This window comes from Coregonus lavaretus, assembly GCF_964263955.1.
Source record: "Coregonus lavaretus genome assembly, chromosome: 16".
NCBI classification, from domain to species: Eukaryota; Metazoa; Chordata; class Actinopteri; order Salmoniformes; family Salmonidae; genus Coregonus; species Coregonus lavaretus.
In genome coordinates, this window is record NC_140003.1 from 32,384,201 (window position 1) to 32,409,457 (window position 25,257).

The following is a 25,257-nucleotide window of genomic DNA, read 5'->3' on the forward strand; positions in this document are numbered from 1 at the left end:
GTTGGGGTGGGATTGTAGATAGAAAATCAAAGGGACATTGTTGGCTCTCCATACATACAGTAGGGCTGTTTAACCAGAGTGATTAAGTGATCGTAATCTTATTCATAGACTAAAAATCACTTTCAATAGATATTCTCCATTGAGCTTGTTTTTAGTCCAGGACTAGGCTTAATCTCAGATCTGAAAACCAGCCCTAAGAGTTCAGCTCTTTAAACAAGCACTAGGAAATAAAATACATCGGGACGAATCTCGACTTGAGATGCGCGTATGTAACTCAAACTGTCACACAAATCTCCCAATTAAATCAATCAATCAATTAATTAAGTTGAGTGCATGTGTCTCCAGGAAGGATTCATCCCCTCACATCCTCCATCCGTGTGGTGGTAATAGAGCTGGAGGTTCATTTAGCCCCCATTGTATCACAGATACAGTTTTAGAAAGATAGCATGGAGATTAGCCAGCTGACAGACACTTCCCCCTCCACTCCTATTTAAACACGACCATCAACAGAACTACCGGTATTAAGGATCCAAAGTTCAAAGCTGCAAGGACTGAGGGACTCTTGTCTACAAGGACTGCCAATGTCAACATCAGCCAAATCCACCTCCACTCATGATACATAATCCCTTGGTTCCTAACTATTTAAGAGACCAATACAGTGATAAGAGAGGAGGGTATGTTGCACAGTATTCAGTCTGCCTCCCACCTTGACCAGCCTCCAGGACTCAGCGATGATGGCGTACTGCACACGGTTCAGGGCGAAGCCGTCAATCTCCTTCTTCAGCCTGACGGGAGCCTGGCCCACGGCAGTCATCAGGGCATGGGTGGTGTCCATCACCTCCGGCAATGTCTCTGGGTGTGGCACCAGCTCCACCAGACGCACGTAGTAGGGCGGGTTCACCTGTAGGGGGCGAAACTCGTCAGCTCAAAACAACAACAGAGAGAGACCATCTCTTCATTTCCTCTATTCTAGGCATCATCGACTAGATTCAGCCGCGCGCCGGAACATAATTATTACAAATAATTTGTAGACTGCAAGATGCCGAAACAGATCATTTCAAACCTTGCTTACATTTGTATATGATCACGTGTCACTTTATTTATGCGTGGGAATACTTGGGAACAGATTTCTTAAACTAAAATCACTTGGAGCTGATTTCTTGGTATTTTTACAGTCTTTTATGTCCAACAATAAAATAAAAATAGTTTGTTTTTGCTCAGAAAACTTGGCCAAATAAAACCACCAGCAGGCCAAATTCGGCCCGCCAGTTGGGGAACCGTGCTATTTTCTTTATTTGATAGGATTAAAAATAAATAAACAATACGGTGGACGTAGACTAGTACAGCTCCCTCACATCAGTGCAGATGAGGGAGAGGAGACAGGGGGAGGAAGCTAATTGAGACTATTGAGATGCTATGCTACACATCCAGGGTGTGTTGTCCTTTCTCTGTGTTGGACCACATTACACTGTAAGCCATTATACACACAGGGGCTATCTCACACATTGTCCGCTGTGAAGGCCTCTCTGATAGGACTGGCACTGAGGTAAAACCATTGGGGGATTAGGCTAAACATTCACCATATACATGCACGTACGCGCACCTTCCCAGGTAAAGGTGAACTCGTCTCTCTCCGGCCATAGAAGGACTGCACGTGTGTGTGTTTCAGCATCAAGGTGATGATAAGGGTGGAATTTCTGAGCTAGTTGTTAGGAGACTGAGGGAAGGGGAGGGGGTAAAGTCCAGAAGCGTTTATAATACTTATTTAAGACTAGACAAGGGCTGGATAACAACACGGATTGCAATAAAATATAGTGTTGCAACCTAGGGATTAGAACCTGAAGGCTACAAATGCCACAGCTGGAATGGATGGGTCATTCCCTTGTGCAAACAAAAAAAAGTACTGGCTCGGAGAGAGAGAGTTTGTGCAAATCTGAAATGGCATCCTGTTCCCTATGCTGTGCAGGGTTTTGGCCAAAAGTAGTGCCATGTAAAGAGTGCCATATTGGACACAGCCTTGGTGTTTGTGGTAGCGCTGTACTGACCGGGTGAGATATGATGCAGCGCTTCCGGTTCTGGACCTGGGAGAAGACATTGCTAGGCAACAGGCAGGAGGTGGAGCTACTGAGGATCACGCCCTCTCCCACATGACTCTCCACCGCCTGGAAGACACTTCGTTTGGCCTCGATCTCCTCAAACACACACTCCTGTACACAGACACACACGTTGGTTTATCAGAGACAATGTGACAGGAAAGTTAATACATTTAACAGATTTAAGGTCATCGCAGTGGACCAACAGGGACCTTCAGTGCAACATTATGAACAAATATTAGGACATACAGAAATACAATGTAAAGACTGATGAGAACAAACATGGTGTACTTTCAAATGAAACATTTTCTGCTGGGAAAATTGTATTGTTCTATTTCACACCATTTTTATTTGGGTAAAAAAACTACTTTCCCAGCTATACGGCTGTGTCGTTAACTAAGCTATGGCATATGATATGAGATTTAATGTCTTGAGCACATAGTTATAAAGACATGTCATGACATCTTCCCACGGGGGTCAGTATGAAAAATGTATGCACTCACTAACTGTAAATCGCTCTGGATAAGAGCGTCTGCTAAATGACTAAAATGTAAAAATGTAATCTTCCTATAATACTGCCTATTTCTTAAGACTGAAATGGAATATTGTTTTCCACTGAAAACCTTCAAACATGAGGTTCCCCTTTATTTGAACAGTAAGGGGAAATGTCCAACTCCAATGATGGAAGGAATGGTGGTTTACAATATATTTCCCTCAGTACTTCTCATGGTCCCCAGTCATGAGAATGTTATGTGTACCACAAAAACCACATCGAAAAAATATATATTTGACATGATAATATCATCGCTTCTTATATATTAATAAAAGAACACTGCTTGTGCGTAGTCCTGTTTAATTCATCGCTCACCATGATAATATGCACAGACAAGTGTCTTGAAGGCCATGATGCTCCCTCCCCATGATGCTCTTTCACCTTCTAACTAAACTAACCAGCTTATATTAACTACACAATGGCTGCAGGTAATGTTCCCTCTAAACTGCGTGTGCAGGAGCGCGCAGCTCCCCCTGGACTGCCATGCAGAATAAATATCAGCCCGCGCAGAGAAGCACGACTTTGAACTTCTCAACTTTCTAGAGTTTTCCCCGTTAGTTAACACTATCAACGTTTCCCTTTACTGTGGGAATTGTGATCGAATCAACGCAATATTAGCCACTTTCAATGCAACATACTGAAACAAAACGAACAATTCAAGACTTAGTATGCAAAACTATGTATGCAAGAGATTTTGTTGTAAGCAGAAGGCATCAGAGTAGGATTCTATTGCATTGACACGCACGACTCAGCCCATACTCTACACAGACCGGTTTGGCATAACCAATCAGAGCTGTAGTAGGCCTATATGCAAATAGACCATTGCCATAAATGGATCTGTGCCATTCACTTTGAACTGGTCTGTGTTTACAGCATGAGCGGTCGTAGATGCGCTTGTTTTGAGATCAAAGCGAGAGCTGCCTGTAGCCACGTGTGCACATTTGTTCATACCCTTTGCTAGTTATTGAGTTATTAGCCCAGTTATAGATCATTTGTAGTCAGCAATGGGGGAGTGATTGCTTCCTACAAGAGCACAAAACGTTTACATTTCTAGACATCTTTGAAAAGCGAGTTGGGTAAAGAGCTTTTTTTTGTCTTAAAGGGGTAGTGTTGTATTTTGAATAAGCTAAGTAGCCAATAGGCAGAGGGTAGCATAATTTGTCTGATTCTCTGTATTAATGGTATGGGAATAATAATGCTTTTTATTTTGTAAAGTGGTTTCTTGTATCAAACAACACAGCAACATGTTCCTTGTCTGAAGGACAAGTGGATAAATGGGTTAATGTCAAGCCCCACATGTTTTTATCAAAAGTATCATGGAATGTAAGCCTACATTGAACACCACACATTGGCTGCTACTGTAGGCTGAATGATAGAACAGCTATTTCCATGTTAAAATGTTATGGGATGCATTTTCTCCATTGTTTTTTAATGGTAGGCCACTCTGGTAGGCCTACATTATGATCAAATAGCCACAGTAGCCTACTTGACCACTGTCTGAAACTGTAACTTAAAGCGGGTACAGCCTCAGTGTTCACAGTAAATGTACGCTGGAAGTTGCATAGAATTTTCACAACATTGAAGTTTGCGCTCAGCAGACCTGACATTTGCTCATTGCAGAAAAATATTTGAGGGAACATTGGGTTCAGGTCTGTGTCAGGTCAGTAATGTAAGGTGGTGGTAAGGTAAGGTGCGTCTGTCAGTCACCCTTGCAATAGTTACGACGCCTTTAACAGTAGAATAATAACTTAATGACAAAGTTGAACGTCACCAGATTAAACTCGTGACGCTCGCTCACATAAAGAGAGACACAAAAACCAACAATGACCAACTGAGGCGGGACACATTTTGCCTAAAGGAGAAGATATTCCTCATTTAAGTCTTAAGTGGGAAAACAATTATAAAGCCTATTGATTCAGAATGAGGTCAGCATAAATGAAGGAGTGAAGCTGGCTCTGAAGTTCGTCGGATGTGGCAGGGCTTGCAAACCATCACGGATTACGAAGGGAAACCCAACCGCGAGCTGCCTAGTAATGCGAGCATACCAGACGAGCTAAATTCCTTCTATGCTCGCTTTGAATCATGCATGAGAGCACCAGCTGTTCCGGACGACTGTGTGATCTCACTCTCCGTAGTCGATGTGAGTAAGACTAAACAGGTCAACATTCACAAGGCCGCGGGGCCAGACTGATTACCAGGACGCATCCTCAGAGTATGCACTGACAAGCTGGCAAGTGTCTTCACTGACATTTTCAACCTCTCCCTGACCCAGTCTGTAATACCTACATGTTTCAAGCAGACCACTATAGTCCCTGTGCCCAAGAATGCCAAGGTAACCTGTCTAAATGACTATCGCCCCGTAGCACTCACATCTGTAGTCATGAAATGCTTTGAAAAGCTAGTCATAGCTCACATCAATACCATCATCCCAGACACCCTGGACCCACTCCAACAGATCCACAGACGACGCAATTTGTATTGCACTCCACACTGCCCTCTCCCACCTGAACAAGAGGAACACCTACGTGAGAATGCTGTTCATTGACTACAGCTCAGCATTCAACACCCTAGTGCCCTTCAAGCTCATCAATAAGCTCAGTACCCTGCGACTGAACACCTCCCTCTGGAACTGGATCCTGGACTTCCTGACGGGCCGTCCCCAGGTGCTGAGGGTAGGCAACACCACATCAGTCACGCTGACCCTCAACACTGGGGCCCTTCAGGGGTGCGTGCTTAGTTCCCTCCTGTACTCCCTGTTCACCCACAACTGCGTGGCAGCGCACGACTCCAACACCAACATTAAGTTTGCTGACGACACGACAGTGGTTGGCCTGATCACCGAAGACGATGAGACAGCCTATAGGGAGGATGTCAGTGACCTGGCAAAGTGGTGCCAGCACAACAACCTCTCCCTCAACGTCAACAAGACAAAGGAGCTGATCGTAGACTACAGGAAACGGAGGGCCGAGCACGCCCCCATCCACATCGATGGGGCTGTAGAGGAGCGGGTCGAGAGCTTCAAGTTCCTCTGTGTCCACAACTCTAAGGAATTATCATGGTCAACACACACCAATTCAGTTGTGAAGAACGCACGACAATGCCTTTTCCCCCTCAGGAGGCTGAAAATATTTGGAATGGGCCCCTCAGATCCTCAAAAGCTCTACAGCTGCACCATGCAGAGCATCTTGTCTGGCTGCATCACCGCTTCGTATGGCAACTGCTCGGCATCCGACCACAAGGCGCTGCAGAAGGTAGTGCATCACTGGGGCCAAGCTCCTTGCCATCCAGGACCTCTATACCAGGCAGTGTCAGAGGAAAGACCTAAAAATAGTCAAAGACTCCAATCACCCAAGTCATAGAGTGTTCTGTCTGCCACCGAACGGCAAGCGGTACCGGTGTACCAAGTCTGGAACCAACAGAACCCTGAACAGCTTCTACCCCCAAGCCATAAGACTGCTAAATAGTTAGTCCGGGGAGCTATTGCTTAACTATTTAACTATCTGCATTGACCCTTTTTGCACCAACTCTTTTTACTCTTTTTACTCTTTTTACTAGGGCGGCAGGTAGCTTAGTGGGTAAGAGCGTTGTGCCAGTAACCGAAAGGTCGCTGGTTCTAATCCCCGAGCCGACTAGGTGAAAAATCTGTCGAAGTGCCCTTGAGCAAGGCACTTAACCCTAATTGCTCCTGTAAGTCGCTCTGGATAAGAGCGTCTGCTAAATGACCAAAAAATAAAAATAAAAAATAAAATAAATAAAATCACATACGCTGCTGCTACTGTTTATTATCTATCCTGTTGCCTAGTCACTTCATCCCTACCTACAGTAACAGTCAAAAGTTTGGACACACCTACTCATTCAAGGGTTTTTCTTTATTTGTACTATTTTCTACATTGTAGAATAATAGTGAAGACATCAAAATTATGAAATAACACATATGGAATCATGTAGTAACAAAAAATTGCTTTAACAAATTAAAATATATTTTATATTTTAGATTCTTCAAAGTAGCCACCCTTTGCCTTGATGACAGCTTTGCACACTCTTGGCATTCTCTCAACCAGCTTCATGAGGTATTTACCTGGAATGCATTTCAATTAACAGGTGTGCCTTGTTAAAAGTTAATTTGTGGAATTAATGCGTTTGAGCCAATCAGTTGTGTTGTGACAAGGTAGGGGGGGTATAGATAAGATAGCCCTATTTAGTAAAAGACCAAGTCCATATTATGGCAAGAACAACTCAAATAAGCAAAGAGAAACGACAGTCCTTCATTACTTTAAGACATGAAGGTCAGTCAATACAGACAATTTCAAGAACTTTGAACGTTTCTTCAAGTGCAGTCGCAAAAACCATCAAGCACTATGATGAAACTCGCTCTCATGAGGACAGCCACAGGAAAGGAAGACCCAGTGTTACCTCTGTTGCAGAGGATAAGTTCATTAGAGATACCAGCCTCAGAAATTGCAGCCCAAATAAATGCTTCACAGAGTTCAAGTAACAGACACATCTCAACATAAACTGTTCAGAGAAGACTGCGTGAATCAGGCCTTCATGGTCGAATTGCTGCAAAGAAACCACTACTAAAGGACACCAATAATAGGAAGAGACTTGCTTGGGCCAAGAAACACGAGCAATGGACATTAGACCGGTGGAAATCTGTCCTTTGGTCTGATGAGTCCAAATGTAAGATTTTTGGTTCCAACCGCAGTGTCTTTGTGAGACGCAGAGTAGGTGAACGGATGATCGCCGCATGTGTATTTCCCACCGTAAAGCATAGAGGAGGTGGTGTGATGGTGTGGGGGTAGTTTGCTGGTGACACTGTCAGTGATTTATTTAGAATTCAAGGCACACTTAACCAGCATGGCTACCACAGCATTCTGCAGCGATATCATCCCATCTGGTTTGCGCTTAGTGGGACTATCATTTGTTTTCAACAGGACAATGACCCAACACACCTCCAGGCTGTGTAAGGGCTATTTGACAAAGAAGGAGAGTGATGGAGTGCTGAATCAGATGACCTGGCCTCCACAATCACCCGACCTCAACCCAATTGAGATTGTTTGGGATGAGTTGGACCGCAGAGTGAAGGAAAAGCAGCCAACGAGTGCTCAGCATATGTGGGAACTCCTTCAAGACTGTTGGAAAAGCATTCCAGGTGAAGCTGGTTGAGAGAATGCCAAGAGTGTGCAAAGCTGTCATCAAGGCAAAGGGTGGCTACTTTGAAGAATATAAAATATATAATTTTTTGGTCACTATTCTTCTACAATGTATAAAATAGTAAAAATAAAGAAAAACCCTTGAATGAGTAGGAGTGTCCAAACTTTTGACTGGTACTGTATATGTACATAAACTCAGCAAAAAAATAAACTTTCCTTTTTCAGGACCCTGTCTTTTAAAGATAATTTGTAAAAATCCAAATAACTTCACAGATCTTCATTGTAAAGGGTTTAAACACTGTTTCCCATACTTGTTCAATGAACCATAAACAATTAATGAACATGCACCTGTGGAACGGTCGTTAAGACACTAACAGTAGGCAATTAAGGTCACAGTTATGAAAACTTAGGACACTAAAAGATGCCTTTCTACTGACTCTGAAAAACACCAAAAGAAAGACGCCCTGGGTCCCTGCTCATCTGCGTGAATGTGCCTTAGGCATGCTGCAAGGAGGCATGAGGACTGCAGATGTGGCCAGGGCAATAAATTACAATGTCCGTACTGTGAGACGCCTAAGACAGCGCTACAGGGAGACAGAATGGACAGCTGATCATCCTCGCAGTGGCAGACCACGTGTAACAACACCGGCACAGGATCGGTACATCCGAACATCACACCTGCGGGACAGGTACAGGATGGCAACAACAACTGCCACAGTTACACCAAGAACACACAATCCCTCCATCAGTGCTCAGACTGTCCGCAATAGGCTGAGAGAGGCTGGACTTAGGGCTTGTAGGCCTGTTGTAAGGCAGGTCCTCACCAGACATCACCGGCAACAACGTCGCCTATGGACACAAACCCACCGTCGCTGGACCAGACAGGACTGGCAAAAAGTGCTCTTCACTGACAATTCGCAGTTTTGTCTCACCAGGGGTGATGGTCGGATTAGCGTTTATCATCGAAGGAATGAGCGTTACACCGAGGTCTGTACTCTGGAGCGGGATCGATTTGGAGGTGGAGGGTCCGTCATGGTCTGGGGTGGTGTGTCACAGCATCATCGGACTGAGCTTGTTGTCATTGCAGGCAATCTCAATGCTGTGCGTTACAGGGAAGACATCCTCCCTCATGTGGTACCCTTCCTGCAGGCTCATCCTGACATGACCTTCCAGCATGACAATGCCACCAGCCATACTGCTCGTTCTGTGCGTGATTTCCTGCAAGACAGGAATGTCAGTGTTCTGCCATGGCCAGCGAAGAGCCCGGATCTCAATCCCATTGAGCAGGTTTGGGACCTGTTGGATCGGAGGGTGAGGGCTAGGGCCATTCCCCCCAGAAATGTCCGGGAACTTGCAGGTGCCTTGGTGGAAGAGTGGGGTAACATCTCACAGCAAGAACTGGCAAATCTGGTGCAGTCCATGAAGAGGAGATGCACTGCGGTACTTAATGCAGCTAGTGGCCACACCAGATACTGACTGTTACTTTTGATTTTGACCCCCCCTTTGTTCAGGGACACATTATTCCATTTCTGCTAGTCACATGTCTGTGGAACTTGTTCAGTTTATGTCTCAGTTGTTGAATCTTGTTATGTTCATACATGTTAAGTTTGCTGAAAATAAACGCAGTTGACAGTGAGTTTCTTTTTATGCTGAGTTTATCTACCTGAATTACCTCGTACTCCTGCACATCGACTCGGTACTGGTACTGTATATAGCCAAGTTATAGTTACTCATTGTGTATTTATTCCTCATTGTGTATTTATCCCTTGTGTTGTTATTTTTCTATAAAAAAAATGTTTCTCTCTGTATTGTTGGGAAGGGCCCGTAAGTAAGCATTTCACTGTTAGTCTACACCTGTGGTTTACAAAGCATGTGACAAATACATTTGATTTGACAGTGTTTCTAAAAACAAAAACACTAGGGAAACACTGAGTGAACTGCATTCAGTGAGGAAACGTATCTGTACCAGGAAAGTGCGGTCTCAGACAGGGAAAGGAGATACTCAATATTTCCCAGAAGCATTTCCCTGTAACTCTCTAAAACACCCTCTATTGTTCTCCGCCACAGTATTACATGATGATTTGAATCGATACACTGTAATGATTAAACCTATGTGTAATACCATGTACCTATCTCCCATGTGCCCACTGAGCAGGCCTTCCTTTCCCTTAAAGAGAGACAGTGTTGTCTATATTGGTGTGTCGGATGGAATGTGACTCCTGTCTTTGGCTTAAAGACCACACTTCCTGGCTCGCGTGGTGTGTTTGTGAGCGTGTGTAGAGCGGGACTAAGACCAGATGAGTGACGAGATGGTTAACCACTCTGTGATGAATTCAACAGTCATGTGGACTCTCCCATACCACATCCTCCTACACCTTCAATTACAGGGAAGCTCTGATAGCCAACCTGTCTAGGTAGGGGCAAATTGGCTCTATGTAGTCAAGGGATGGGCAGATCTGGTGAAGGGATGGGCAAACCTCCTTGGTATCCTAAGTGTCTCCTGGCTTTTGTTCTAGACTATTGAGATGCACCCTCAGGGCCTCTAATTTTTTAGAATTAAGAAAAATAATATATATTAACTGTTTTTGGGAACTCAGTTGGGGTCTCAACTTACTGTTGCGAGTTAGAATAGTAATACACAAAGTGCAATTTCGAAACTTGGTTGTGCATCAGCAGATTTCCTCTTGTTATATGTCACTCACTGACAGTCACTCAATTAGCCCTTGCCAGTTAAAATGTTTTAGATTGGTAAATTAGTCTACTTAGCCAGCTATCTGAACTTGTAGTAGTCATGGCCAAATTACCGACTGGGCACATATTAAGATGGCATAAGTCATGGCAAATTGTGTAGATTTGTAGGAAATTAGCTTTTAAAACTGCAAAGAATTATCCCCACCCCATTGCAAAATGTTTAGAATTGCAGGAAATTAGCTGTAAAACAGCAACAACAACAAAGGTTATGTAAAGCAAACATATTTGTTTACCTTTTGTTAATACAATTATTTTTATGCTAACAGATCCCTCTGTATGTACAAAATTATAGTTTTTAATCCTGGCGCGGAGTTAATGTGCAGCGGCTAATTGTATAACTAATAGGCTATGTGTTTGTAGATCGACTGAGGTGAATGAAGCTACAGCAACCAATGTGATAATGGCTAGGGTAATTTTTGCTTGTTTTTGCTGTTCACCAAATGGCATTTTAGAGTTTTTAAACTCCTACGGCCCTGTGCACCCTAGGTAAGTGTTATTGCCATTCCAGCATTTTTCTCATAGATGATACTCATACCAGTCATCCTACTGTACCTGGATGAAGAAGGCTCCCTCTAGTGCCTGGCAGAGGTCATCGTGGCTGCTCAGTAGGGCTAGCTGCTCTGAGGCACTCCGATCCCCCCTCAGCATGCACTCTTCCTGCAGATCCTCAAGCTGTTTCCTAGGCCAGCAGAGAGAGGGAGAAAGGGTTAACACACATACACGCAAGCAAGTGTGCAAACATACACACATAAACCCCAAAAGCTTTTTCAATAACCCATAACTACACAGAAAACTCAGTGACCTGTGGAATATGAAGTGCCACCTTAATACATAATGAATACACTGTGATACTGTGAGACTGAACGTTGTCGGGTTGGTTTTCTAGCCAATACCAAATGCAACGGTGCATTCCCTATGCTATGGTTTCTCGGGCTTTGAATAGTGATCAAATCACTCAACGATCCAAACAGACTGTATTTCAAAGTGAATTTTTACATTTTAGTCATTTAGCAGACGCTCTTATCCAGAGAGACTTACAGTTAGTGAGTGCATAATTAATTAATAAATCATACTGGCCCCCCGTGGGAATCGAACCCACAACCCTGGCGTTGCAAGCGCCATGCTCTACCAACTGAGCTACACGGGACTAACAACTGTGCTACACCGGAAATTCAATGAAAACCTTTGAGTGTAAATAACATATCTTTCCGGTAGCTCTATGGTGAGGCCTGTGGTATGAGGGAATGAATGTGTAGTTGTTTCAGTGGTGTGTGAAAGCTTGTTTAAAAGGTAACCAGCAAGCAAGATACAGGTAACTGCCAAAATAAAAGGAAACACTTGAATAAATGAGGGATACAAAATATATTGAAAGCAGGTGCTTACACACAGGTGTGGTTCCTGAGTTAATTAAGCAATTAACATCCCATCATGCTTAGGGTAATGTATAAAAATGCCCAGTTGCCCATTATTCTGGCTACCATGGCTAGAATAAGAGATCTCAGTAGCTAGGTTTCCATCCAATTGGTGAAACTCTGCATAAAAACAATATGTGCATTTTCCCACCAGAGATGTGTTTCCATCAAATTGATTTGTTGCGGATAAAAGGCTGTGCGTGATGATGTAGTGCACATAAAAATAACTTTTGCTGTTAAATTCCATGTACTGAATAAAAAATACAAGTTAAATGTGTTTCCATCGCATTTTCAACTCTACTGATGGTTCTCTCACAAAGAAATTGCGTTATAGCGAGTGTGCCCACTCTGGTATTGGCATGTGCACTCTAGCCAACAGCTCGACAAAAAAGCAAGATTATTTTTATTTGTCAAAACGGCAGCCAAGCATCGATGATCATGTCACTAGAATAAGACCCTCGATATTTATTGGAAAGGAGCGTCAAGCTCATCACCTTGCACTTTCACCACCCTGTGAAGTTCATCACTTATTTCATCTGTAGCCTAATAAACATAATACACTGCAGGACCACACAACATGTCATTGCGTGACTCCAAGTTTACCTCGATATAAATGGTTATTATATTAATATTTGCGCATAAAAGTGCTTCCACCAACATTTGTCGCATAATACATTTTACTGACAAAAAAAGATCCCACCTTGTCTAGCGTATTTTGTTTTATCGACATTTGGAAAGTTTACCAACAAATGTTCTGTTTCAATCAGGCCTGTCATTATATTTTTTTATCTGACATGTACTTTACTCTCAAAAAGTTTGGATGGAAACCTGGTTAGTGACTTTGAAATAGGGGTCTCAAAGGATCATATGGGGTTTAAAGGGTGTGTGTGTCTCTCTCTCTGTGTGTCTCAGTAACCAGGTCTTAACCCAATTGAAGACTTATTGGAGATTGATAGAGGAATTATGATTATGACAAAAATGGTTAACCCCAATACTGATGATGACTGTGTGAACTGTGTTAGGGTTATCATTATAAACACACTAACAGAGGGGGTGAGTTAGAAACTGCTGAGACAAACATTCCAGGATGAAGGGGACTGAGAAACTGGTTAAAGGCCTCCTAAAGATGGGCGGAGCAAAGTGCCTTTGTGTGAAGTATAAAAGCTGTATATGTGTTTTTTGGCGGCAGAGCTCTCCATGATTAAACATACAGATCATTCTTGCTGGTTGTGGACCTTTGTTTAATTCATGATTAAACCAGAGCCTTACACCCTCTGGGAATTATTCAGAGCATTAAGTTTGATTAATTAGAGATAGAAATTCAATATGTGCAGTGGAACAGGTTGAGAGCTTCAAGTTCCTTGGTGTCCACATCACCAACGAACTATCATGGTCCAAACACACCAAGACAGTCGTGAAGAGGGCACGACAAAGCCTATTCCCCCTCAGGAGACTAAAAAGATTTGGCATGGGTCCTCAGATCCTCAAAAAATTCTACAGCTGCACCATCGAGAGCATCCTGACTGGTTGCATCACCGCCTGGTATGGCAACTGCTTGGCCTCTGACCGCAAGGCACTACAGAGGGTAGTGCGTACGGCCCAGTACATCACAGGGGCAAAGCTCCCTGCCATCCAGGACCTCTATACCAGGCGGTGTCAGAGGAAGGCCCTCAAAATTGTCAAAGACTCCAGTCACCCTAGTCATAGACTGTTCTCTCTGCTACCGCACGGCAAGCGGTACCGGAGTGCCAAGTCTAGGTCCAAAAGACTTCTCAACAGCTTCTACCCCCAAGCCATAAGACTCCTGAACAGCTAATCATGGCTACCCGGACTATTTGCACTGCCCCCCCACCCCATACTTTTTACGCTGCTGCTACTCTGTTAAGTATTTATGCATAGTCACTTTAACTCTACCCACATGTACATATTACCTCAACTACCTCAACTAGCCGGTGCCCCCGCACATTGACTATGCAACGGTACCCCCCTGTATATATAGCCTCCCTACTGTCACTTTATTCTATTGTATATATAGCCTCCCTACTGTCACTTTATTTTTACTTCTGCTCTTTTTTTCTCAACACTTTTTTGTTGTTGTTTTATTCTTACTTTTTTGTTTAAAATAAATGCACTGTTGGTTAAGGGCTGTAAGTAAGCATTTCACTGTAATGTCTGCACCTGTTGTATTCGGCGCATGTGACCAATAAAATTTGATTTGATTTGATTTGATATTCTCGTGACAAATAGCCCTATTTAGATGGATGCGATTGGGGTATCAAGGGGGGTACCGGATGGATACCAAGCTATGAAAGAATTAGGGGAAGGATTTACTATCACGTTCTTTTGGTGGGTGACAATAAACAAAATTGTGGATTGGATTAATTACAGTGGGGAGAACAAGTATTTGATACACTGCCGATTTTGCAGGTTTTCCTACTTACAAAGCATGTAGAGGTCTGTAATTGTTATCATAGGTACACTTCAACTGTGAGAGACGGAATCTAAAACAAAAATCCAGAAAATCACATTGTATGATTTTTAAGTAATTAATTTGCATTTTATTGCATGACATAAGTATTTGATCACCTACCAACCAGTAAGAATTCCGGCTCTCACAGACCTATTAGTTTTTCTTTAAGAAGCCCTCCTGTTCTCCACTCATTACCTGTATTAACTGCACCTGTTTGAACTCGTTACCTGTATAAAAGACACCTGTCCACACACTCAATCAAAAAGACTCCAACCTCTCCACAATGGCCAAGACCAGAGAGCTGTGTAAGGACATCAGGGATAAAATTGTAGACCTGCACAAGGCTGGGATGGGCTACAGGACAATAGGCAAGCAGCTTGGTGAGAAGGCAACAACTGTTGGCGCAATTATTAGAAAATGGAAGAAGTTCAAGATGACGGTCAATCACCCTCGGTCTGGGGCTCCATGCAAGATCTCACCTCGTGGGGCATCAATGATCATGAGGAAGGTGAGGGATCAGCCCAGAACTACACGGCAGGACCTGGTCAATGACCTGAAGAGAGCTGGGACCACAGTCTCAAAGAAAACCATTAGTAACACACTATGCCGTCATGGATTAAAATCCTGCAGCGCACGCAAGGTCCCCCTGCTCAAGCCAGCACATGTCCCGTCTGAAGTTTGCCAAAGACCATCTGGATGATCCAGAGGAGGAATGGGAGAAGGTCATGTGGTCTGATGAGACAAAAATAGAGCTTTTTGGTCTAAACTCCACTCGCCGTGTTTGGAGGAAGAAGAAGGATGAGTACAACCCCAAGAACACCATCCCAACCGTGAAGCATGGAGGTGGAAACATCATTCTTTGGGGATGCTTTTCTGCAAAGGGGACAGGACGACTGCACCGTATTGAGGGGAGGATGGATGGGGCCATGTATCGCAAGATCTTGGCCAACAACCTCCTTCCCTCAGTAAGAGCATTGAAGATGGGTCGTGGCTGGGTCTTCCAGCATGACAACGACCCGAAACACACAGCCAGGGCAACTAAGGAGTTGCTCCGTAAGAAGCATCTCAAGGTCCTGGAGTGGCCTAGCCAGTCTCCAGACCTGAACCCAATAGAACATCTTTGGAGGGAGCTGAAAGTCCGTATTGCCCAGCGACAGCCCCGAAACCTGAAGGATCTGGAGAAGGTCTGTATGGAGGAGTGGGCCAAAATCCCTGCTGCAGTGTGTGCAAACCTGGTCAAGACCTACAGGAAACGTATGATCTCTGTAATTGCAAACAAAGGTTTCTGTACCAAATATTAAGTTCTGCTTTTCTGATGTATCAAATACTTATGTCATGCAATAAAATGCTAAATAATTACTTAAAAATCATACAATGTGATTTTCTGGATTTTTGTTTTAGATTCCGTCTCTCACAGTTGAAGTGTACCTATGATAAAAATGACAGACCTCTACATGCTTTGTAAGTAGGAAAACCTGCAAAATCGGCAGTGTATCAAATACTTGTTCTCCCCACTGTATATCTATTACGACCAACAATTATTTATTGGCCAGACTAGGGATGCAGTAAAAGGGATCTCTGAACAATTATCCGCCATCTCACTCATGACTTAGGAAAAGAGGTTGGCTCTAGATCAGGCAGAAAGGGGCGGTGTCTATAGAATGGTAAGCCATTGTTGCACATTTATCCCTAACAACACCACACCGGATGGGACGGTCACCAGAGCTCTTGCAGAATTAACTGCTCTAAGTGAAGAATGAGCTGAGAACTCAGAAGTTAGTACATCGTGGATAGGGTGGTTTGATGAAATGTCTGGTAAATGGAAAACCATAGCAGCGTTTGTATGGGTATTCTTGTATTATGTGATTGTTGTCTTGTTCCCTGTGTCCGGGGATTGGTGAGTAAGGCGTTGGTGAATGCAGTATCTCAACAAATGATGAGAGATGGACCGACTCCGGACTCTGACCAGGGGAGTGGGAAAAATGATCCTCCAGGCTTGGTGGATGACGAGGACTTTGACCCTGAAAGACCGCAATTGGATGAAATGTTTATTAGTTCTGACGTATGAAGATCAGATTGGTCATGCTTGTAAATACATTTATCCTAAGGGTGTAAAAATTTAGTCAAAGGGTAGACTGATAGAGGAATTATGATTATGACTAAAATTGTTAACCCCAATACTGATGATGACTGTGTGAACTGTGTTAGGGTTATCATTATAAACCCACTAACAGAGGGGGTGAGTTAGAAACTGCTGAGACAAACATTCCAGGATGAAGGGGACTGAGAAACTGGTTAAAGGCCTCCTAAAGATGGGCGGAGCAAAGTGCCTTTGTGTGAAGTATAAAAGCTGTATATGTGTATTTTGGCGGCAGAGCTCTCCATGATTAAACATACAGATCATTCTTGCTGGTTGTGGACCTTTGTTTAATTCATGATTAAACCAGAGCCTTACACCCTCTGGGAATTATTCAGAGCATTAAGTTTGATTAATTAGAGATAGAAATTCTCGTGACAGAGATTCTGGAGTGGTGCCTGAGACCATCAACAAAACACCAAATCATGGAATTTCTTGAGGAAGAATGGGGTCGCATCCCTCCAATAGAGTTCCAGACACTTGTAGAATCTATGCCAAGGCACATTGAAGCTGTTCTGACGGCTTGTGGTGGCCCAATGCCCTATTAAGACACTTAAAGTGGAACTGACAGCGTTTTAACTACTTTGCAGATATGAAACAAACAGACAATCATAATATCAGTCAAAAATATCAAATTCCCAGTTTATGCTACAAAAACAACTTCATAAGATGTTTTCAAAATAGACGTACAGTAAGGCATTGTCAGCAGAATAGATGGATGCAGTTCAATGCATGATTAATGTAATTCACCAATACATTTCTTGGTAGTCCAAAAAAATATTGCTATCAGGTTGTAAATCACAGCTGGCCTAGTACATTGTTTGCTGCCTCCATTTAGGATGCACTGTTTCAGTTTCAATGGACAAATTTTGGACAAAAACTGACAAATGTAACTAAGGCTGGGAATGTCAATACAATCAAACTAGCAAGGGCAATGATCACAAGTCACGTGGCTAATAGGCTAGTGTATCTATTTATGTAGCAAGCTAAAAACACGGAGCCTAACGTTAGCTAGATCACTAGCTAGCTGCTAGGAGGATGTAATGTCATTGGAGAAGTGGGTGGGTGAGTGACTGACTTTTTCCCCTCATATAGTTTTTCAGTGGCTACACAGATAGAACAATGAGACAGATATTTCACCGGATATATAAATGTGAAGCATCCACTGGTAGTGAGAGAAAGCCCAGTAGCCGGCAGTGGGAGAATATGCAACGAGATGGATTTTGGCTGACATTGTGCACATTTTCTCATCGATGAAATATTTGATCTTAATACAGTTTTCTGTAACCAAAACTAGAATCTGTTATGAACAGAGTGGACTAAGTTTTGTAGACTTTACCCTTTGCCAAAGTGTAAAAAAAATTGCGTTGTTTAGGAGTACAAAGGGGTATTGAGTTATTGCACATGCGCACTTCACAGAGTAGGCGTTCCCTAACGGAAATATGCAAATGTTTGCTAGAACGTGCCAATAGGATCTCGCTAGCTTGTGCTTGGCTCTGCCCACTTCCTTGCTTGTTCTGCCCACTATGACTCATTTGTTCCCATTGGAAACGACAGGCTGTGGTCTATCTTGGGTTAGTTATACAAATCTTTGCTACACAGCTAGAGATGTAGGTGTCATTTGGTTAGCTAGCAAGAAATGCGAATTGCTTTGCTAGCTAGCTCCAGATTACATGTAAACAGCCTAACCAGCTCTGCAAGGCCGAGTAAAATGGTCAGAGTGAGATGTTCTCTCATTTGTGTCTGGAAGTAGCTAGCTAGAAGCTAGCCAACTTTAGCTAGTTAGCTTGGGTGCTTGGTTGGGACAAGCATGCATTGGCAGGCAAGCTGTAGATGGATGAGCAGGCTACTATTCCCCATCGTTTATAAGTGCAATTTTGACGGCCAACTAGCTGAAAAAGTTTGAGGGTTTATCGAATATTCCCTCGTTAGATTTGAGCTCATCTCGCTTTAGCTAGCATTAGTTGTTGATCTTGTTGTTGATGTGCATAACTGAGGGAGAGAGAGCCTACCTGTTCATGGTTGTTTGATCAATAGGACTGTAAAGTTCCCAAATGTATGAGGACTCCCGTGGTATTTACAGAAATCCAATTTTGTGACTTTTTGCGAATGCGTTCTAATGATCTAAAGTCACACTGTTGCTACTGCCTGTAAACACACAGTCCAGTTCAAATTGAATGATGGCAGGCCCGTGTGGCAAATGGCTTATTTGCATAAAGGCCTACTGAAGCTCCGATTGGCTATGGTGCACCGGCTGCGTAGACTCTGGTCCTGGACGAGACAGATGTTTTTATTAGGTTTTATTTACTGCAGTGTCTATTAATTGTCCAAACACATGGCTGCTTTCCCACTCTATATTGCTATAGAATTTGCCTTAGTATTCTAAGAATTTATGAAAACGTGAAAAGGACTATATCTAAGTGCTCGCTTGTCAGAAAATAAATAAAAAGTTGTCATATTCTTCCTGGGGGTTTATATGAACAGATTTGAATAACATTTCATGTTGCTAAAATGCTGTCAGTTCCACTTTTAGCCTTGTTCACACTGCAGGCCTTAATGCTCAAATCAGTTTTGTTTTTCAAATCCGTTTTGATCTACTGACTGTCCAAACAGCAAGTTACAAGTGACCAAATCGGATTTGTGTGTGTTCAGACAGCAGTAATTTGCTGACAAGGCTACGCTAGTTGTCATAGTAACAACAGGTGTGTGTGCAGTGGTGTAGGCTGATTGGTGGTGGTGCTTGTGCTTCCTGTCGCTCAGAAGTTATGTAGCAAGCTAAGGTGACAATGCCTGCCATGGGTGTTTCCCAGTTGCTTTGAATGTTCAAAATCATAGGGGTAAGGATAACATGATCCAACTTTCAAAACAAGTCATTTTAGGCTAGCCACAGCAGTCAATTAGATAGCTATGTAGCTGTTTAGCTTTCTAGCACATTCACAAATTTCAAATCAGATATGCAAATAAATTGGATTTGAGTCACTTCAAACTGCAAATGTGAACCAGGCTTTAATACTGGTGTTTCCTTTATTTTGGCAGTTACCTGTAGAAAATAAAAGATCAAGAATGCCCCCTAAAGTCCAAAAAGGTTTATTTTATTTAACCAATGTGCAGTTGAGGAAATCTCATTATACATTGCAAAACAGTATGGTATATAGAACAAGGTTTCCAAACCCTCTCCTCTGGGACCACCAGATGTTTGACATACTTCACATATCTGTTGGGAAGTACTGGTATAGACTTGAAGCAAACAAGACATACAGTGTCTCAAACAGTTAGGATATACAGTAGCAAATAGCTATTTATTCGACTAGCAGATTGTTTGGAATATTTTTAGTGCCCAACCTCAAAGTGTCTGTATGATGCTGGATGTGAAACTCTTCTAAATGAATCATAACGGAGCATTTCTGGAATAGGCTAGTAGTCCTCTCCCTACAAATGGTGCGTTAACCCCAATGTCATGGCTAAATTCCTAACATGGCCCCATTCCATCATGGCCACCTAATAAATATATATATAACCTTTATTTAACTAGGCAAGTCAGTTAAGAACAAATTCTGATTTACAATGACGGCCTATCCCGGCGACGCTGGGCCAATTGTGCACCGCCCTATGGGACTCCCAATCACGGCCGGATTGTGATACCGGGGTCTGTAGTGACGCCTCTAGCACTAAGATGCAGTGCTTTTGACCGCTGCACCACTCATTCCTAATTGGCATATATCACTCCTCACCTCTCCACCTGTTAGCTGACGTGCAGTGCGCATTCTGGCACAAAAATGGTCCCCGCATTGGTGGTGGATGAGGTGCATTCCCCCCTTACTATGTAAAGCGCTTTGAGTAGCTCAGTTGGTAGAAATATTATTATCCAATCAACTATTCATTATTATTACAAATGTCACTCTAAGAACCTTTTCCCATCTTCCAGAACCTTGAGCTCAAAATACACTGGGTTAAAGTTACATTTTGTTACATATAATAGAAACACCACAGGGAAGAGGCCCATGTTCACCTAAAGCGCTGTGTCATCTCGTCATCTACCCACATGTACATATTACCTCAATTACCTCGACTAGCCGGAGCCCCCGCCCATTGACTCTGCACTGGTACCCCCCTGTATATAGCCTCCATACTGTTATTTTATTTTACTGCTGCTCTTTAGTTATTTGCTTAATTTTTTTTTACTTACCACTTTAAAAAATATATTTTAAAAACTTACAAAATTGCATTGCTGGTTAAGGGCTTGTAAGTAAGCATTTCACTGTAATGTCTACACCTGTTGTATTCGGCGCATGTGGCAAATAACATTTGATCATGTTTTTTGGTGTGTCTTCGGTGTGAGTGGAAAAGAGGACAGAGGGGTATTTTGGTCATGCATGTTATGTAATAATAATAATAATATGCCATTTAGCAGACACTTTTTTCCAAAGCGACTTACAGTCATGTGTGCATACATTTTTACGTATGGGTGGTCCCGGGGATCGAACCCACTACCCTGGCATTACAAGCGCCATGCTCTACCAATTGAGCTACAGAGGACCATGTATGAGTCGATGCGGTTATGATATATTTTGGTAATGTTTCGCCTTGTTTTCCAGCACTCACCTGACCTCCTGGATGGCCCTGGCAGCCTGGCCTGGCTGGTTGTCATAGATCTTCACTCTGTAGCCCCCACTCATAAACACCATGGCCCAGGAGCGCCCAATCAGCCCACTGAAACACACACAGAACAACAGAGTCAACATTCATCAATCTTTACTGTACCCCGAGGGATATTTGGATTGCCCCGGAATGGCTACAGTGGATATAAAAAGTCTATACACCCCTGTTAAAATGCCATGTTTTTGTGATGTAAAAGAATGAGACAAAGATAAATCACGTCAGAACTTTTTCCACTGTTAATGTGACCTATAATGTGAACAATTCAATTGAAAAACAAACTGAAATCTTCGAGGAGGAAAAATGAAAAATAAAAACCTTACAATGACCTGGTTGCATAAGTGTGCACACCCTCTTATAACTGGGGATGTGGCTGTGTTCAGAATTAACCAATCACATTCAAACTCATGTTAAATAGAAGTCATTACACACCTGTCATCATTTAAAGTGACTGATTAATCACAAATAAAGTTCAGCTGTTCTAGTAGGATTTTCCTGACATTTTCTTAGTTGCATCTCAGAGAAAAAGCCATGGTCCGCAGACAGCTTCCAAGGCATCAGAGGGATATCATTGTTGAAAGATATTAGTCAGGAGAAGGGTACAAAATAATTTCCAAAGCATTACATATACCATGGAACACAGTGAAGACAGTCATCATCAAGTGGAGAAAATATATAGCACAACAGAGACATTACCAAGAACTGGACGTCCCTCCAATTTAAAAGACGAGAACTGGTCAGGGAGGCTTCCAAGAGGCCTACAGCAACAATGGAACTGCAGGAATTTCTGTCAAGTACTGGCTGTGTGCTACATGTGACAACACTTTTTCCACCTTTAATGTGACCTATAACGTGAACAATTCAATTGAAAAACAAAAATCTTTGAGGGGGAAAAATAAACTCACAACCTGGTTGCTTAAGTGTGCACACCCTTAAAACTAATACTTTGTTGAAGCACCTTTTGATTTTATTACAGCACTGTCTTTTTGGGTAGGAGTCTATTAGCATGGCACATCTTGACGTGGCAATATTTGCCCACTCTTCTTTGCAAAAGTGCTCCAAATCTGTCCGATTGCGAGGACATCTCCTGTGCACAGCCCTCTTCAGAACACCCCAGAGATGTTCAATAGGATTCAGGTCTGGGCTCTGACTGGTCCATTCCAAAACGTTTAACTTCTTCTGGTGAAGCTATGCTTTTGTGGATTTGGATGTGTGCTTTGGGTCGTTGTCGTGCTGAAAGGTGAACTTCATCTTCAGCTTTCTAATGGACGCCTGAAGTTTGTGTGCCAGAATTGCCTGGTATTTGGAACTGTTCATAATTCCCCTCCACCCTGACTAAGGCCCCGGTTCCAACTGAAGAAAAACAGCCTCAAAGCATGATGCTGCCACCACCATGCTTCACTCTGGGTATGGTGTTCTTTGGGCGATGTGCAGTGTTTTTGTGCCAAACATACCTTTTGGAATTATGGCCAAAAAGTTCAACCTTGGTTTCATCAGACCATAACACATTTTCCCACGTGCTTTTGGGAGACTTGATGTTTGTTTTTGAAAACTTCAGCCGGGCTTGGATGTTTCTTTGTAAGAATAGGCTTCTGTCTTGCCACCCTACCCCATTCATATGAAGAATACGGGAGATTGTTGTCACATGTAGCACACAGCCAGTACTTGCTAGAAATTCCTGCAGTTCCTTTAATGTTCTTGGAAGCCTCCCTGACCAGTTCTCATCTTTTCATAAATTTGAGGGACGTCCAGTTCTTGGTAATGTCTCTGAGCCATATTTTCTCCACTTGATGATGACTGTCTTCACTGTGTTCCATGGTATATGTAATGCTTTGGAAATTATTTTGTACCCTTCACCTGACTCCTATCTTTCAACAATGATATCCCTCTGATGCCTTGGAAGCTGTCTGCGGACCATGGCTTTTTCTCTGAGATGCAACTAAGAAAATGTCAAGAAAATCCTACTCGAACAGCTGAACTTTATTTGTGATTAATCAGTCACTTTAAATGATGGCAGGTGTGTAATAACTTCTATTTAACATGAGTTTGAATGTGATTGGTTAATTCTGAACACCTCCACATCCCCTGTTATAAGAGCATGTGCACACTTATGCAACCAGGTTATTGTAAGGTTTTTATTTTTCCCCCTCGAAGATTTCAGTTTGTTTTTCAATTGAATTGTTCACATTATTAACAGTGGAAAACGTTCTGACATATCTTTGTCTCATTCTTTTACATCACAAAAACCTGGCATTTTAACAAGTCTGTATACTTTTTGATGAGAAATAAAATCCCTAACCACCAAGTAGTCCTGTGTGGCTCAGTTGTTAGAGCATGGCACTTGTAACACTAGGGTGGTGGGTTTGATTCCCTCTGGGGCCACCCATTGGGAAATGTATGCAGATTATTGAGGAGAACCTGCAGCCCTCTGCCAGGAAGTTGAAAATGGGAAGATGGTTCACGTTTCAACATGACAATGACCCAAAGCACACCGCCAAAGCAACTGTACAGTGGCTGAAGGACAAGAAGGTGAATGTCCTTGAGTGGCCTAGTCAGCGCCCCAACCTAAATCCCATCGAATCTGTGGAACGACTTGAGTGCGGTCCATGAGCAGTCACCATGCAATTTGACTGAGCTTCATCAATTCTGCAAGGAAGAATGGGCAAATATTGCAACGTCTAGGTGGGTAAATATTGCACAGTCTAGGTGGGCAAAGTTAGTAGAGACGTATTCAAAGAGACTCATGGCTGTAATTCAAGCAAAAGATGGTTCCACCAAGTATTAACTCGGGGGTGTTCACTTATCCAAATAGGGTATTTTACTGTTTTAATTAGTATTAATTTTCAAAGTTTTTTTTTTGATTTGTTTTCCACTTGGATATTGTGGGTTACTGTGTAAATAAACCCGGAAAAAGTCTGATTTTATGTGCTTTCATTTCAGGCTGTAAGGCATTTTGAAAGGGGGTGGTGACTGCTAAATTATGTAAATGTGACTTTCGATGCCCATAATAGGAGTGATCCTCGATTTGGGGGTCAGTCCAAAGGTGAACATGTTAATTTAATCATGAACCAAAATGTAAACCTTGTTGTATGACAAGCATTTGTGGCTCTAATTCCAAAAAAAGGGTGGCATGGTTCAACAGTGACAGAGCAGACATTTTTGTGCACTCAACATCCTTCAGGATTGTCCAGACATGGTGACTAGAGAAGGAGGCAGGAATAAGAAAACAAAGGCAACAAAAAAAAGTGATGCCTGTTCTTGAAAGAAACTGTCGGCGTCATCAAAATAGCCATATGATGACCATATACGTTTGGAAACACTATTATATTACATTCTACATTTGAATCTAGACAAAAATACATTTAAATTCAGATTACATTACATGATATGCCTATGGCTACTAGCACTACATTCTGATATGGCACATTCAGTGAGTTACGTTATAGGCTAGAAAATACAAAGGCTTTTCTCTCTTGTCTTGACACATGCACAACAAATATGAATACAATATCTGTAACGCCAAATGTTCAGTGTCATGAAAATGAACTAATTTGTTTAGTTACTGATCAGCTGACACTGCTCAGCTCGAAAATCACGTGCATTAGCACATAACGCTAGCTAACGTTTGTTGCTGGAGCAATATTTTTTTGACAGATAAAACTCGTGAAATGTGAGGCTTCTGCTCACCTGCCAATAACGGTAATGGTCTTCCCCTCAGAGGAACTCATTTTGCAGTTTTGATTAGCAGTAAGTTATTGCTGCATTGAAGACTCACTGTTTTCCCAATTATACTCTGCATGCAAATCCTGAAACGCCCCTGCTAGTCACGTGATTGTACAGTGCCCCAAAATGTTCAAAATAAAAACGAGCGAAGAAAATTCATCGTTCACCGATTTGCATTATTTTATTAATCATGTGGTAATGCTCTTGGTTAGCTATAACGTTACTTTTTACATTCTAAGCTGATAACATTGGAATTTCTTTTTTTTGATGAAACTGGTGGCGCAGCTTCCTCACTTACTGTATCCTAGT

At 42.5% G+C, this 25,257-nt stretch overlaps 1 protein-coding gene across 1 annotated transcript in view; it reads right to left on the bottom strand.

The window, feature by feature from the left end:
* Positions 1 to 25,051, bottom strand: part of cryl1 (crystallin, lambda 1) — a 36,536-nt gene extending 11,485 nt beyond the window's left edge. The window contains exons 1-5 of the mRNA XM_084179792.1: positions 24,913 to 25,051; positions 21,172 to 21,279; positions 11,103 to 11,229; positions 2,046 to 2,207; positions 707 to 901 (exon numbers count right to left, since the gene is read on the bottom strand). Of these exons, the coding sequence (XP_084035918.1) occupies positions 707 to 901; positions 2,046 to 2,207; positions 11,103 to 11,229; positions 21,172 to 21,279; positions 24,913 to 24,953 (633 nt within the window). The 5' untranslated portion in view covers positions 24,954 to 25,051. The remainder of the gene's footprint in view (positions 1 to 706; positions 902 to 2,045; positions 2,208 to 11,102; positions 11,230 to 21,171; positions 21,280 to 24,912) is intronic.
* Between the last annotated feature and the right edge of the window lie 206 nt (positions 25,052 to 25,257).